Here is a 16,204-nt window from a genome sequence, read left to right as displayed (position 1 = left end):
AACCACATTTGAACTGAGCTAACAGGGACAGATGGAAATATTTTCTGAGTGACCGGCAGTTTAGCTATTTTAAAGAAACTAGTCTGTAACCTTTTAGTAGAGTGTTTTTTTCCAAAAGGAATATGCATTGTGCAGATTAATCAAAGCATTTCATATCCTTACATAATCTGGAAAAAAGGTGGATGTGAGAAATATACAAATACACTGGTGTGGCAGCATGAAATGCAAGAGGAGCAGTTCAGATACTAGCACTGTCCAAACTTTACAGAACAGTGATAAAGCAGGATCTAGATGTAGTAAGCCACAGGGCATGACTAACTTGCAGGTAGGGCAGAAGCAAAGATAGTACAGGTGCCAGTCCTTTAGAGGGCAAGTTTGTGTTCTCCTGCAGGGAAGTCAGATAAGAGTTTGGGCAGTTTAGACATAAAGGCAGATGAAAGTACACAATAAAAGGTTTGTTGCAGTGGTGGTAGCCCTGCCAGAAATCATGTTGGTAGTGAGGAGAGATGTTTGGCAGCAACTTAACACAGAGCTTAAAGTTCATCCTTTCTAAGGTGGAATTGATGACCAGGACAGAATGTTTGGACCCACCCATGATGCAACAGCTGATGGATAATGCCCCAGATTCCATTGCAACTGAAACTGAAACTGCTGAGTGCTGCAGTAGTTAGTCAGACGAACATCAAGACTTCTCATCTCTTGTCCTGCAAGATCAGGCTGTTGTCATCATGAAGGAGAAAGTGAGGACAGCAGATGCTGGAGATCAGAGTTGAAAGTGTGGTGCTGGAAAAGCACCGCAGGTCAGGCAGCATCCGAAGAGTGGGAGAATCGACGTTTCGGGCATAAGCCCTTCATCAGGAATGAGGCCATCACACTCTCGACTGTTGTCAACATGGCATGCTGCTACAGATGCTGGACTTTACTATGTTTATAACTGTTTCTGACAATTCAAGGTAAAATGAAGTAAGTTGAGGAAGGGCGAGCAGGGGTGTGATTTCCTACAAACTCTGCCCAGAGACAAGCTTAAGTGACCTTGTCAGTCTTTGGGAAACAGATTGGGTCAAAATTTTTAAAGTAAGGTTCAAATTCTAACATCTGTACACAAAAGAAAAGGAAACTGACCCTGTTGTGTCTGGACACGCTGAGGCAATCACAGAGTTTTAGCAAAGAAGACTCAAACAGATGGCGCTTTGTCAAGCAAGGAAAACAGATACATTTTTGGGTTAACCACCAAGCAGATTGCTGATGAGAATAGATCCTGTCTTCAAAGAAACAAAACTCATCAAAGGAGAACTGTTCTTCTAGAAGTCCATTCCATTATGCTCGGAAGGTCAATTGAACGGTTTTTGTTAAAAATGATATTGGAAGATTCAGTCTGTTAGTGTAGGGACAAGAAATCCTGTTAAATCTGTGAGGAGATTTTATTACAAGTTTACTTTTCTGAAGAGTGTGTAGTGCAATGTATACACATGGTATGGAATTTCTGTTGTGGTAAGAAATTAATGTGAAGTATATATTTTACAGTGTAGTAATTGTTGGCTGAGTAATTTTTAGCTAATTTTGACGTTTTGTTGTTTGTAATAATAAAAAACTTAACCAATGAAGTTTTTTTTGTGTGAAACTGAGCATCTGTCCATCAGCCATTGGGGGGCAGCATTGTGTAGGCAGCAAAACATGGCCAAGCAAAGATCAATGAATTCAACACGCATTGTGACATCGAACACGTCTTCTGCAGCCTCTGCCTCCGGGCTTACATTTTCCACCAGGACTCCTGCCCATTCTCCGAGGACTCCTGTTCCCACTTCCAACACACCCCGTCCACCTGGACACCCTGAGCTGGTCTGCTCCTGCCCTCAATCTCCTCATTTCCAACTGCTGCCGGGACATTGACTGCCTCAATCTGTCCACACCCCCCCTCACCCACTCCAACCTCCCACCATCACAACACGCAGTCCTCCACTCCATCTGTCTTCAACCCCAGCTTCATCATCAAACCAGCAGACAAGGCGGGTGCAGTGATAGTTTGGTGCACTGACCTCTATATCGCTGAAACCAGGCACCAACTCAAAGACACCTCCACCTACAGCCCCCTCGACCACGACCTCACCTCCAATCACCAAACCATAATCTCCCAGACCATACACAACCTTGACACCTCAAGGGATCTCCCACCCACAGCCTCCACCTCATAGTTCAGGAACCCCGCATTGCTCGGTTCTACCTCCTACCCAAAATTCACAAACCTTACTGCCCTGGCCGGCCCATTGTCTCGGCCTGCCCTTGCCCCACCGAACTCACCTCAACACCATCCTATCCCCCCCCGGTCCAGGAACTCCCCACCTACATTCAGGACATTACCCCCACCCTCCACATCCTCCAATATTTTTCATTTTCCCAGCCCCCAACACCTCATCTTCACCCTGGATATCCAATCCCTATGTATACCTATCCGCCATGACAAAGGCCTCCAAACCCTCCATTTCTTCCTCTCCTTCATCCCCAAGAGTACCCTTCCACTGACGATCTCATTCATTTGGCTGAACTGGTCCTCACCCTCCATAATTTCTCCTTGAATCCTCCCACTTCCTCCAGATCAAAGGGATAGCCACAGGTACCTGCATGGGCCCTAACTATGCCTGTCTCTTTATCAGGTTTGTGGAACAGACAACCTTCCACAGCTACACCGGCATCATTCCCCACCCTTTCCTCCCTGATGACTGTATTGCTGCCACGTCGTGCTCCCATGAGAATGTTGAACAGTTCATCAACTTCACTAACACGTTCCACCCTGACCTTAAGTTCACCTGGACCATCTCGGATACCCCACTCCCCTTCCTGGACCTCTCCATCTTCCGTTAACGATGACTGACCTAACACGGATATCTATCACAAACCCATCGACTCCCACAGTTACCTGGATTACACCTCCTCCCACCCTGCCTCTGTAAAAATGCTATCCCTTATTCCCAATGCCTCCACCGCATCTGCTCCCAAGAGGACCAATTCCACCACAGTGCATCCCAGATGGCCTCCTTCTTCAAAGAACGCAAATTCCCCTCCCACATGGTCGATGATGCCCTGCAGTGCATCCCATCCACTTCCTGTACCTCTGTCCTCGAACCCTATCCCTCCAACTGCAACAAGGACAAAACCTTCTTGGTCCTCACCTTCCACACCATCAACCTCCAGATACATCGCATCATCCTCTGCCATTTCTGCCACCTACAAACCGACTCCACCACCAGGGATATATTTCCCTCCTCACCCCTATCTGCGTTCCATAAAGATCATTCCCTCAGTGACTCTCTTGTCAGGTCCATGCCCCCACCAACACACTCTCCACTCCCGGCATCTTCACCTGCCACAGCAAAAATTGCAAAACCTGAGACCACACCTCCCCCCTCACCTTCGTCCAAGGCTCTAAAGGAGCCTTCCCAATCCATCAGGGTTTTACCTGCACTTCGACAAACATCATTTACTATTATCAGTTCCTCCTGATCCAGTCTCCTCTACATTAGGGAGACAGGACGCCTACTTGCAGAGCGCTTCAGAGACATCTCTGGGACACACACATGAAGCAACCCCATCGCCCGTGGCCAAACACTTCAACTCCCCCTCCCACTCCACCACGGACATGCCGGTCCTGGGCATCCTCCATTGCCAAACCCTTCCCTGGAGGAAGAATGCCTCATCGTTCACCTTGGGACCCTCCAATCACATGGAATCAATGTGGATTTCACCAGTTTCTTCATTTCCCCTCCCCTCACCTATCCCAGATCCAACCTTCCAACTCAGCATTGCCCTCTTGACATGATCCACCTGTCCATTTTCCTTCCAACTTCCGTTCCTACCTCCTCTTTGACCTATCACCTTCACCTCCAGTTTCATCGACCTATCGCACTCTCAGCTACCTGCCCCCCCAAGCATGACCACCACCCCCCCATTTATCTCTCAGCCCCCTTGGGCCACAAGCCTTGTTCTTGACGAATGGCTTATGCCCAAAGTGTTTATTCTCTTGATCCTCAGATGCTTCCTGATTGACTGTGCTTTTCCAGCATATATTCTCAACTCAGAAGCACCTCCTGAATAGATACGAGTGAAATATATATGTTTGATTAGTTGATTTTTGTATCTATCACTGAGTAGTTTGTCCATACCATGTTGCTAATGCCTGAATTAGTGACTTTCACTGAATCTCATTCACATGTACCATGCCAGATTAGGTGCATGTGATCTCTCCAATTTTGGATCAAAACAGAACTCATAGCACTGACACTCCGGACACTATGGAGCCTGGTTTTGCAGCTAATGAGCAGAACTTAGCGGTGATAACAATGGATTTCACTCTCCAGTTAGAGAGCATGTAGGATGACTGTGTCACCTTTCCACAGGAAACTCAATACTACTTCATGTACCTGGATAGTGTCAGGCCTTCTACTGCATTAAAGCCTAATTTCATCAGAAATCCTGCCCCCAGGAACAACACACTAATCAGGGACGAGCAGCTCTGCAGTGTCAGCAGGAACAGTGGCCATTACCGGTATTGAACTGGGCTCTGTTCAAACAGTCAGTGATGGATATTCTGGAGATGAGGAGGTGAGGTAGAGTGGGGTTCACAGTGTGGGTGGATCAGTCACTAGCAAAAGTTGTTCCTTCACCCATACACCCATTTTCGAGGTTTGCAATTGGCCTCCAGCAGGAAGGCTTTCCATTACCCTTCCTGTTCTGGACTTAATTAGAATTGGAGCGGGGTGGAAAATGGTCTGAGCTAAGCCCTGTACCTTCCCACCCTGTCACAAGAATTATCCTGCATCCACAACACCCCAACCTTCAAACTCACTCCCGAAAGGGAATGCAGCAGATATTCAATCAAGCTCTGCACCAAGACAGAAATTGCAATGAGAGATACTGCTTATTCATTTTTAAATTTATTTCAGTCTTTTGGCTCTTCAATATTTTTTCTCTCATTGTTCTTTTTCTGCTGAGGCCATTATATATTCTGGAATGCAACTATTAGGCTTGGGGCCGTCTGTCCAAGTAATAAGGCACTGATTATTGAATTTCTGGGTCGTTCAATAGCTGAGCTTGATACTGTCCTTGTTTGTCTCCTTCCTCATATGAAAAATAGATATTGTAAAACTGCACCTTTTTAAGTATTATGTTCATTTTTCACCGCAGGGGAAGTATAATTTATCAATTATATCTCTCTAAGTAAAATCCTTCCATTTTATTTAATCAGATTACCCGAATCCGATGAGTATTCAAATTCTATGTCCCGAAAACTTATCAAGCTGGGATCTCTCGGGTACAGACATCGATACAGGTAATCAGATTTCTCTAAACAATTGCTTTGGCTTAAGGGGAGAAAATTGTACAGAGCAATTCTTCTTCTGAAGTAATCTTTTTTTTAAAAGAGGAAAAGCAACTAAACCTTGAGTAAATTTGCACAGTGGAAGCATTGTGGTATTTTTGCTTAACAACCCTGCAGTAATTGTTGGGTTTCTCATTCAAACTGGGAAACCGTTAACGGTAGACCTATTCTTTTGTATTAATAATGATTGAATCAGTTCATTTTGATTAATATTGATTCAAATAATCATATAAAACATCTTCCTTTTCAGTCATGTTCTGAGTAATAAATAGCTGATCTCTTTGAATCTATTTTAGATAAGTTACGGTTTCACAATACTTTATTAACCAAGCTAAATTTAACAACATCTTTCATGAAATTGACCTTTATTGAGTGCAATAAATCCACAGAGGCTTTGGACAAAGTCAACACTCAAATAAATAAAAACAAAACACATTTCCCTTTTGTATCACGTCACATTGATTGTGTGCTCTTGGCTCATATTATTTGTGATTAATTGATATTATTTCTCCATTAGCAGCTAAATTTTTAACTACATTAAGACAAATGACGATAAGATATAGGATCGAATTAAGACCATTTGGCACATCAAATCTGCTCCATTGTTGAATCATGCCTGATAACATTTCTCAACCTCATTCTCCTGCTTTTTCTCCATAACCCTTTATCCCCTTACTAATCTGTCTATCTGTCTCGGCCTTATACACACTCAACAACTTGGTCTCCACAGCCCTTTGCAGCAATGAACCCACAGATTCACCACCCTGTAGCTGCAAAAATTCCTGCACATTTCAGTTCTAATGGGTTATCCCTTCACTCTGAAGCTGTGCCCTTGGGTTCTAGTCTCTCCTGTTAGTGGAAACATCTTCTCCATGTTCACTTTATCCAGATCTCCCAGTAGTCTGTAAGTTTCGATGACATTCCCCTCATCTTTCTAAACGCCATTGAGTACAGACCCAGAGTTCTCAAATTGATCCTAATATGACAAGCCTCTATCCTCAGAATCATTCTTATAAATCTTGTTTTAAACTCCTCCAATGTCAACACATTCTTCCTCAGACACGGGGCCGTTATGTCTGAATCCAGCTTCCACCTCTCAAACTGCAAGGTGAATTCTGTCATTTTATGGTCATTGTTCCCTTGGGGTTCCTTCACCTCAAGGGCCCTAATATTTTTGGACTTCTTTGTCATGTTGGAACCTCCAATAGGGAGTGATGACTTTTAAAAAAATGCCAGTTCAAATAATAGCTGAAAGGAAAACCTAAAAATATTTATTAAACATAAAACCAGAAACTTGCAGGTGCTTAGATCAGAAACACATTCTGTTCTGAATCCATTTATTGCCCATCCGTAATTGGCCTGAGGGCAGCTAAGAGTCAATCGCATTGCTGCGTGTCTGAAGTCATATACCAGGTGACATTTCTTCTCCTGAAGGAAATCAGTCAACCAGACGGGTTTTTCCTCAACAATCATGATTATTATTAAATTCCAGATTTTTATTGCATTCAAATTCTACCATTTGCCATGGCATGATTTGAACCCAGGTCCCCAGAACATTTCCTGGGTCTCTGGATTAACAGTCCAGTGACTTTCCCACTTGGCCATCCCCTTCCCTGATGCTGCCAGACTTCCTGAGTTTTTCCAGCAATCTCCATTTGTGACCCAAGAATATTTTATATTTTAAAATTTTTACTCTCATACAAACTAAAAACACAATTGAATGGTTTTGGTAGACAGCTCCTGCTTTAAACTGTAAACTGAATTTCTTTTATTTTTAATACAGCCAAAAAGCCTACTCCACAGAAATCTGTAACACTGTCCTTTAATTAAGTATTCAATATTCCCAGAAATAATCCAAAAATGATTACTAGCTCCTAAGGGATTGCCTTTGTTCTTTCCCTTTTCTAGAAGTATCCGAACTGTCCTTCATAATCAGGTTTTTTGTACCTGGTGTTTCTCCCGTCTTAATCCTCCCCTCTTAATTGTTTTATCCTCACAAATTTGATCTTTCCGATTTGAACATGTGCTCTTAACCATATTCCTGCATGGAATTCTTAATGACTTTTGGTGTTTAGCTGCAGTCTCTCTCAGATCCTGACAGACGACATGTCTCTCTGAGTTATCAGGGATGTATGGTGAATCTTGTCCCCCACAATACACACCTCCATGAGGATGTGAATCGCTTGTGGGTTTTTTCTCTGTGGATGTATGCTGATTGGATTTTGATCCTGACCATATCCTGCCTTCGAAGTAAATGGACAATTTAAAATCTAACTGTTCACAACTTGATATTCTCAGCACCTTCCTGGGAATTTGGAGACTAAGGACACAATTTTCTCCTCTCAGGATGTGTTTTTTAGATTAGATTCCCTACAGTATGGAATCAGGCCCTTCAGCCCAAACCGACCCTCTGGAGAGTAACCCACCCAGACCCATTTCCCTCTGACTTATGCACCTAACACTATGGGCAACTTAGCATGGCCAATTCATGTGAATGAGGAAACCAGGGTACCCAGAGGAGGCCCAAGCAGACACAGGGAGAATGTGCAAACTTCACACAGACAGTTGCCAAAGGCTGAAATTGAACCAGGGTCCCTGGCGCTGTGAGGCAGCAGTGCTAAGCACTGAGCCACCATACCCACCCCCATGTTGAGGAAGGTTCACAGAAGGGCAAATGATTGCGTGGTTTGTTGTTTTCATTTCTTACTGAAAAGGATGCAGAGTATTTGTGTAGTTCTTTCCCCAGACTAGTTAAGGAATGGGACTTGGTTAGGGGAATAACTGCATTTCTTGTTGGAAAAGGGCACATTGCTTTTGTTATCTTTCATGTTATTTGAAGGATCTTTCATGTGTTAAACATATGGTGAAAATGTGATTCTTGATAATGACATTGCTTATTAATTTAAGGTTGTGGAGAAATTTTTTACATAAATTTAAATCTGACAAGCTTACAGTGTGTTCTTATCGAAGGATGTGATTTAATTTGAATGAGAATTGTTTTTGCAGTGCTGCAGATTATGATTTTGAGATTGAGTGCTGCGGTCATCCAATTTGACAGATCTTTCCAACTGAGAACTCTCTCAGTGCTTATCTACAGGCACGCATGCTTACATCCACGTCCATTATTTGATACATGATGTGTCATTTTAGTGTTATTCCAGTTAGTAACTGCAAACTATGATTTTGTTTAGTAAGGAGTTGGTCTTCACATCTAGAACCAGGGTAGTTGATTCATTTCACCGGTACAATCCTAAACACTTGTTATAGAGTCATAGAATCCCTACAGTACAGTGAATTCCTACAATCATGTTTGGGACCATTCTAACTTCGGTGATATAAGCAGTTTATTAATTTAATTAATTTATATACAGCAAATTTCTGTGAGTATAGTTATGCATACAATCTATATATATTTAAAGTAATAAACTTTAATAAATTATTTCTGAGCAGTGGTAAGACTGCATTTCAACTAAACCGAGACCAATCCATTGAGCTTCCACGGCCAGATCAGAATGTGAAAAGAACTCGCAGTAAAACGTACCCTAAACGGACAATTCATCCCCAACAGTCAGGTAGGTGAGTTAGTCATGTTCTAGTGACTACATTTCAACACATATTCACTGGTCGTCAGAATTGGTTGTGATGTTTAGTTTCAGCATACTTTGAATACATAAAGGTATTTTTTTCCCACTATTTTGTCTGGCCACATTTAGAGGTGGCCAAAATATATTGTTCTAACCATTGTAGGTGGACTGAAGAGTGTGGTGCTAGAAACACACAGCAGGTCAGGCAGCATCCGAGGAGCAGGAGAATTGACATTTCGGCATAACGCCTTCATCAGGAATGAGGCTTGTGGGCTGGGGGGGCATCTCTCAGCTCCCTGGCCCACAAGCCTCATTCCTGATGAAGGGCTTATGCCCAAAATGATGATTCTCCTGCTCCTCAGATGCTGCCTAACCTGCTATGCTTTTTCAGCACCACACTCTCGACCCTGACCCCCAGCAGCTGCAGCCCTCACTTTCTCCCATTGTAGGTGGACTCTTGGGCTTAATTTCTGAATGATTATACAGCTTTGGAAAATATTGCATTGTACTGTAGGTTATGTATAAAATATTTGAGAAGCTACACTGCGACGATGTAATAGTCTCTCTTTTGAGAGAATTAAATTAAATTTAAAAATTAAATTGAAAAAAATTGAATTAAATCCTCATCTTTTTTGATTCCAGTATAGAAATTTACATTCTGGGAATATATGTTCGTAATTTGTTTGTGTGCCTACTTCAATTTCAAGTATTAAAAAGTTAATGCATGTAAAATCATTATGGCAAGTCCCTGTACTGCTGGTGTGCAAAGCTATTGGATGATCTATGATGCATGATAAAAATGAACCTGTGCATGACAGGTAATGTAACACCAACAGGAACCCACATATTGGTGATAGAATGATAGACTCATACTGTAATCAATTCTGTCATGCCATAGCTACACTAAATTTCCACCAGTCCCACTGCCAAGCACTAGGCCCATAGCTTTGAACATGATAATATTTTAACTGCTCAACAAAGTACTTTTTAAAGGTGATGAGGTTACCCACCTCTACTACCGTCCCAGACAGTACATTTAAGATTTCCACCACCCTCTGGGTGAAGACAATTTTTCTCTAATCCCCTTGTCTTATATCTAATAATTATGCCCCCTTGTTATTGACCCTTCAACTCAGGGGAACAGCTGCTTTCCATTTATCCTGTCCACGCCCCTGATAATCCTATCTTGTCAGGTCACCACCTCTTTGTAAACGTCTCCTAAGAATTCAATGTCAGCTTATCCAGACTCTCTTCAAAGCTAAATTGCTTCAGCCCAGCCAACACTTTGGTGAATCTCCTTTGCACTGACTCCAGTCCAGTCACACCCTTCCTATAGGGTGGTGACCAGAACTGCACACAGCATTCCAGCTGTGATCCAGCCAAAGTCTTCTGCAGCTCCTACATGACCTCCTTTATAATTCCTCAACGGATAAAGCCAAGCATCCTGGAAGCCTTTTTAACTAATCTATTAACTTGTCCTGCCATCTTCAGGGATCTGTGGACAAACACCCCAAGATTCTTCTGTTCCTCTGAGCTTCTGAGATGATATTGAAGAGCTGAGCAGCGATGTATCAGTTTAAAAATTTAGCTGGGGTTAAATACTGCATTTGTTTACTTCCCCCAGGTGGTGTGGCTGTGACAGTTCTTTAAAATGGTTGGAATTAATCCTGTGCCCTAGTTTGTTTTCTTGCATTGATGTGCATGAGCATTTTCACCCTGTTGTTTTGTCAAAGATTTGCTGTTTTAATAATTAAGATAATTACTCGAAAAATGTATCGAAGGTGTGACAGACAACACTTGTTCAGGAATCCCTTATGTTGGTTTACAATGTTGATCATGTGACAACTGTGCATGCAATTTTCTGATTCAAAGCTACAGTATTATATCTTTGATCATTCTGGAGAGGGCATAAATGCCACTACTTGAATCTGACTGTATTATCAGCCAGTTGGCTGTGAAAGTCTGACCAGCATTTGAGAAGATCATGACAGATCAGTCTGTGGCCTCAACTCTTATCTATCTACCCTTATACTCAATGACTGTGTTGTCAATCAGAAATCTATTTAAGTGAACCTTAAAAATATTCAATGACCCTGCCTTTACTGTTCTGTGAAGAAAAGTCCACAGACCAATGACTCTCAAAGAGGAAAAATAATTATCCTCAGTTTCATCTCACTGGGAGACTCCTTAATTTTAAACTGTGCCTTTAGTTCTAGTATCTCTCCTAAGGGGTAATATCCTTTCACCATTCACTCTGTCCTTAAGGATCTTGTATACTTCCATAGATCACTTCTAGTTCTTCCAAACTCTAATGAATATCAGCCAAACTATCCAACCTTTCCTCCTGTAATGAATCAAGTGAATTTTCTTTTTACTGCATACAATGCTACTATAACCTTTCTTAAATAAAAAAAAATGCAAACTATACATAAAACTTAAGATGTGGTCTCATCCTTCCTCTATATGTCCAAAGCAAATAATTCTTACTGATATATTCCCTTCCTTTCTAATAAACAACATTCAATTTGCTTCCTTAATGACTTGCTGAAACAATCTTTATATAATTCAGGTACCAGGATACCTAGAAGCCTCTGTCTCCCAGAGTTATACAGTCTGTCTCCAGTTGAATAATATGTTGATTTTCGATTCTTTGTGTTAAAATGAATGAGTTCATATTGTTTCATACTAGTTTTGTCACAATTTTGTTAATGATCATTTTCTTTGTTGATCATTTATATGTTGACCAGATAACAATTATTGTGCATTTTTTTGCTATTTTCATGAAGAAAGGAATATTTAGAGAAATGCATTTGTGCATGTACTAATGGCTTGCTATGGTCATGTAAAATTTACTATAACTTGCTTCCACCTTTGTTGATGACCAATAAACATATTGTATAAAACAGCATTGTTTAAAAATGAGAATTCTTTCTTTAAAGTCAGAAATGAGGATCTGTGAGGATCTGTGGAATGTCTTCTCCATAAAGCAGTGGATGTTGGTGGATTCAAGAGCTGAATTATATAGACTTTAGAAAGGCAAGGGGGTTTAGGGGTTATGGGGTAGGGGAAGGGGCATGCAGTGAAGTGGAGTTATTATCACATTCAGATCAGCTATGACTTTATTAAATGCAAAAACGACTTGAAGGGTCAAATGGTCTAAACCTGCTTCTACGTGTCATGTTCCTATTTAATTCCCACATGATCATTGGAAATATAACAGAAGAGAACTAATCTGATAAGTATTGTTTATTTGAATGTTTTTAAGAGATGAAGAACAAAATTATTAGTTCCATCTTCCCTAGGTTTAAGTCATAGCTGTGCCATTTAGTTTTTACAGTGCAGTGTCTTGATTGCAGCTTTCAAGATTTATAAGGAGCCAATGGGAAATAACGTAGGCAGAGATTTATGCTTACTTTTCCCATGAGATGAAGGTTTGAACTCACTTAAAGGAAACTAGTAAACAATTATGTCTCAATTCATTTTTGTTTTCTGATCTATTTTATTCCTCTAAAGGATAGGTTACTTTGCAGAACAAATCAATTGATCTGAAATGAGTTGATCATTAGTAATTTCGTGATTAACCATTTTTTCTGTTTCTTAATTAGGAATCATTTAGCACTTGCATAAATCTTGATATGTGATATTGTTACCACAGGTCCAAACAGTGTTAGTCCTAGTCATATCAAAACAGACCGTACGGAATATGATGGCACCACCAAAGTTATTGCACCTTCACCAATGAAAAGGTAAACCTGTCTTATACTCAAGATGATTGGGTAAATCTGTACAAAGCTCTTATTTCACAACTACAATTCTCAAAAATCTGTATCCAAAATTCAGATTCAGATTGAAATTCTAAATTCAAATTCTCTTTACTTGCTTTTCAAGTTAGCCTTTGCATTTCTCAAATGTTCTATTCCTTTTTTTCAGGTTTCTTCATGGGGTTATCACGTGTAAATAATATAAAGCTGTACCAGCTTGAAGGGTGTTACTCATAGCTTCAATATTCAAGTGTATAAACATAGAAATATTCAAATTTTCCAAGTGCAAGTCTGTCTATATACTGTACAAAATACTCACATAAGTTGTGGTTGCATTCCTCAAAAAGCCAGAAAATGAAATGATTTTAAGTGAATCATAAGTTCTCATAGAAATCAATGTTAAAGTCAGCATTAGGTTCATTCGAACAATTTCTACCCTAGAAAGAAAAACATTGCAGAACACTGTGTATTCCTAACTGAAATAACTGCAAAAGAAAGTGCATCAGTAACTATAAAACAAATATAATACAGTACATCCTGACCCCTCTATAATAGTGTTTAAAATAATTTACAAAAATATTCTCAACTATATTTTAGGATTGAATAGTCTCCACCTAGTGTTCTAACTTAGTCAGTGCAGGGAGTTACTAAGTTCCTACACTGACCAATAGATGGGGCCCTTTGGTATAAGTTCAGAACAACAGTCAACAGAAAGAAATAGTTTTAATTCCAAAAGGAGTAGTCCAAGGAAATGTAGAAAGAGACAGTCAAGGTCAGGAGGGAAGAAGCAAAACTAGATGGCTGAGTGGGTGACAAAGAATTTTGGTTCAAGTGGCAATTCTACACAAAGGGGGTGGAATGTGTCTTAACTAAATTTTACTGCAGAAAATAAACATTCCAGAATAAGAGGTGAGTGGGAAAAGATTAAAGTGGGGATCAAAAAGCCATCCTGCAGTGAGACCAGCAGTGGACTGACATCACATACTGTAGCATGAAACGAGTGCAAGAAAAAAAGCTGATTGATGAGTAGAACTGGTGGATATTTTCACTTTTTAAAGTAAAAATGTTTGTGCTTAGGTCTCCAATGTTATTCTTTTCTCTTTTAAAAATAGCTAGTTAAGTATAAGATTGATATTGGTCTATTTTAAGATATAAGAGATAGCATTATGGTAGAGTACAAAGAGCAAGGAATCTAGAATATTTAACTTATTCGCGGTGATGCAGGCCGGTGATGTGTTGTTGCTGTAGCGTGTGGAAGCTGCTGGAGATGAGGGTGATTCAGAGCAAATCCATCTGTAGCAAGTGTTGCTGCTGAAGGAACTTTGGATTCAAGATGAGGAGCTGAAGTCTGAGTTATAGACCTGTCATTACCAGGACGCTTAGCTCCAGTGTGCAATTATACCCCTCAGACTGAAGAGTTCAAAGTTGATCAGGGAGAAGAGGGTGTGACTACAGATGAGGCAGCTGTGGAGACCCAGGGGAATGCATCTAAGGAGCCTCAGCTCCTGCAGTTGTCCAACAGTTACAAGGTCTGTGCAAGCTGTGCAGGGGAGAACAAGGACTGCAGGTAGAATGAGTAAACTGACAATGGCACCTTGGTACAGCATGTCATTCAAGTCGCTGAAGGAAATAGAAATAAAGTTGGGGTAGGGGACAGTAGAAATAGGGTAATAGATACAGTTCTGTGCAAATGACAGTGGAAGTCCCAAAGGGTGTGCTGCCTGCCTGGTGTCAGTATTAAGAACATCTCAGGTCTGGTGAAGAACCTGGAGAGGGAGGAGGTAACAACAACATTGATAGGACTAGAAAAGGGGTTCTGCTGAAAGAATTAGAACAGTTAGGAGCCAAATTAGAAAGCAGAGCCTCCAAGGTAATAATCTCTGGATTGCACCCTGAGCTACAGGCAAGGTGGTGTAGGGTCAATAAAATCAGGGAGTTAAAGGCACGCATCAAAGATAGTTGTGGCTGGAATGATGTTCAGTTCATGGGGTACTGCCAGCAGAGAAACAGAAATTGCTGGAGAAGCTCAGCGGTTCTGGCAGCAACTGTGCAGAGAAAAACAAAGGTAATGTTTTGAGTCTAATAAGACTTTGGCAGAACTGGGGTAGATGGGTGCTAAGCTGGTAAGATGGGCTTTGTTTAAACCATGGTGGGACCAGTGTGCTCGTGAGTCAAATAACTAGGGCTGTGGAGATGTTTCAAACTAATTTGGGGACGGGGAGGAGTGGAGGCTTTGGAAGAGTGGAAATATAAATTTACAAAACAATAGAATAGGGTGGCTTTGGACAACCATAGCCAGGTTGAGACAAGAAATGACAGCAATTGAAATATAGAAAAAAAGCAGTACATGGGGTCAAGGGCTTGGAAAATGACAAAACTGGCAACATTAATGGCTATTTCCTTGGAAGTATGTGTTGTTTAGAAGAACATTAATTAATGGTACAAATAGAGGCTAATGCTTATGATCTTACAGCCATTACAGAGACATGGTGGCAAGGAGATCAAAGCCTGGAATTAAACATTCAGGAGTATATGACTTTTCAAAAGCTCAGGCAAAGGGTGGTGGGGTGGCTTTTTAAGTACAGGATGCAATAGGTACAATAGCAAGAGATGATCTTAGTTCAGAAGATGTGGAATCCATATGGACGGAGTTAAGAAGTAACAAGAAGTAGAAGACATTGGCAGGAGCATTCTATAAGCCCTCTTAGAGGAGCTATTCTGTGGGACAGAGCATAAATCAGGAAATGATGCAATTATGTAAAAATGGCATAGTATTAATCATAGGTGACTTTAATCTTCATGCAGATTCAAAAAGTCAGATTGGTTTGCGGAAGAATTAATAGCATGTATTCAGGACAGTTTCCTCGAACAATAGGCTATGGATCCAGCCAAGGAGCAAACTATTTTAGATTTGGCAATGTGAAATAAGACAGGCTTAATAAATTAGCTCAGAGTAAAAGATCCCCAGACAATAGTGACCATAATATGGTAGAATTTAGCATTCAGTTTGAGGGGGAGAAATCTGAGTCAGAAACAACTGTACTAAAATAAAATTAAATAAGGGGAATTACTAGATAATAAAGGCTGGGCTAGAAGGAGTAAAATGGGAAAAGAGTTTAGCAGCAAAACCATTTGAAGAACAATGGCAGACATTTAAGAAAATAGTTTGTGGCTCACAACAAAGATATATTCCAGTGAGAGAGAAGGTTTCTAAGAAGGAGATAAGCTAAGCATGGTTAACTAAGGAAGTTAAGGTCTGAAGGGGAAAGAAATACACTGTACGAAAGATTAGTGGTAAGACAAAGGATTAGAGAAGCTTTTTTTTGATTGAATAAACGATGACCAAAAAATAATAAAGAGGGAAAAGGCAAACTTTAAGGCCACGTTTATGAGTAATAGCAAAAGTGTCAGGAAGAGGTTCTTTAAATACATTAAAAAGAAGACAGAGATTAAAGTGAATATAGGTCTCTAAGCGAGTAGGTCTGGGG

At 40.7% G+C, this 16,204-nt stretch overlaps 1 protein-coding gene across 2 annotated transcripts in view; it reads left to right on the top strand.

Moving 5' to 3' along the window:
• Positions 1-16,204, top strand: part of epb41l4a (erythrocyte membrane protein band 4.1 like 4A) — a 304,833-nt gene that overhangs the window by 214,299 nt on the left and 74,330 nt on the right. For both annotated transcript variants that reach the window (XM_060844451.1, XM_060844444.1), the window contains exons 12-14: positions 5,240-5,323; positions 8,822-8,943; positions 12,611-12,701. In XM_060844451.1, coding sequence (XP_060700434.1) covers positions 5,240-5,323; positions 8,822-8,943; positions 12,611-12,701 — 297 coding nt within the window. The remainder of the gene's footprint in view (positions 1-5,239; positions 5,324-8,821; positions 8,944-12,610; positions 12,702-16,204) is intronic.

The sequence above is a fragment of the Hemiscyllium ocellatum genome, chromosome 2 (genome assembly GCF_020745735.1).
Source record: "Hemiscyllium ocellatum isolate sHemOce1 chromosome 2, sHemOce1.pat.X.cur, whole genome shotgun sequence".
Taxonomy (NCBI): domain Eukaryota; kingdom Metazoa; phylum Chordata; class Chondrichthyes; order Orectolobiformes; family Hemiscylliidae; genus Hemiscyllium; species Hemiscyllium ocellatum.
Note: the sequence above shows the minus strand (reverse complement) of the source record. Positions and strands in the feature narration are given on the sequence as shown.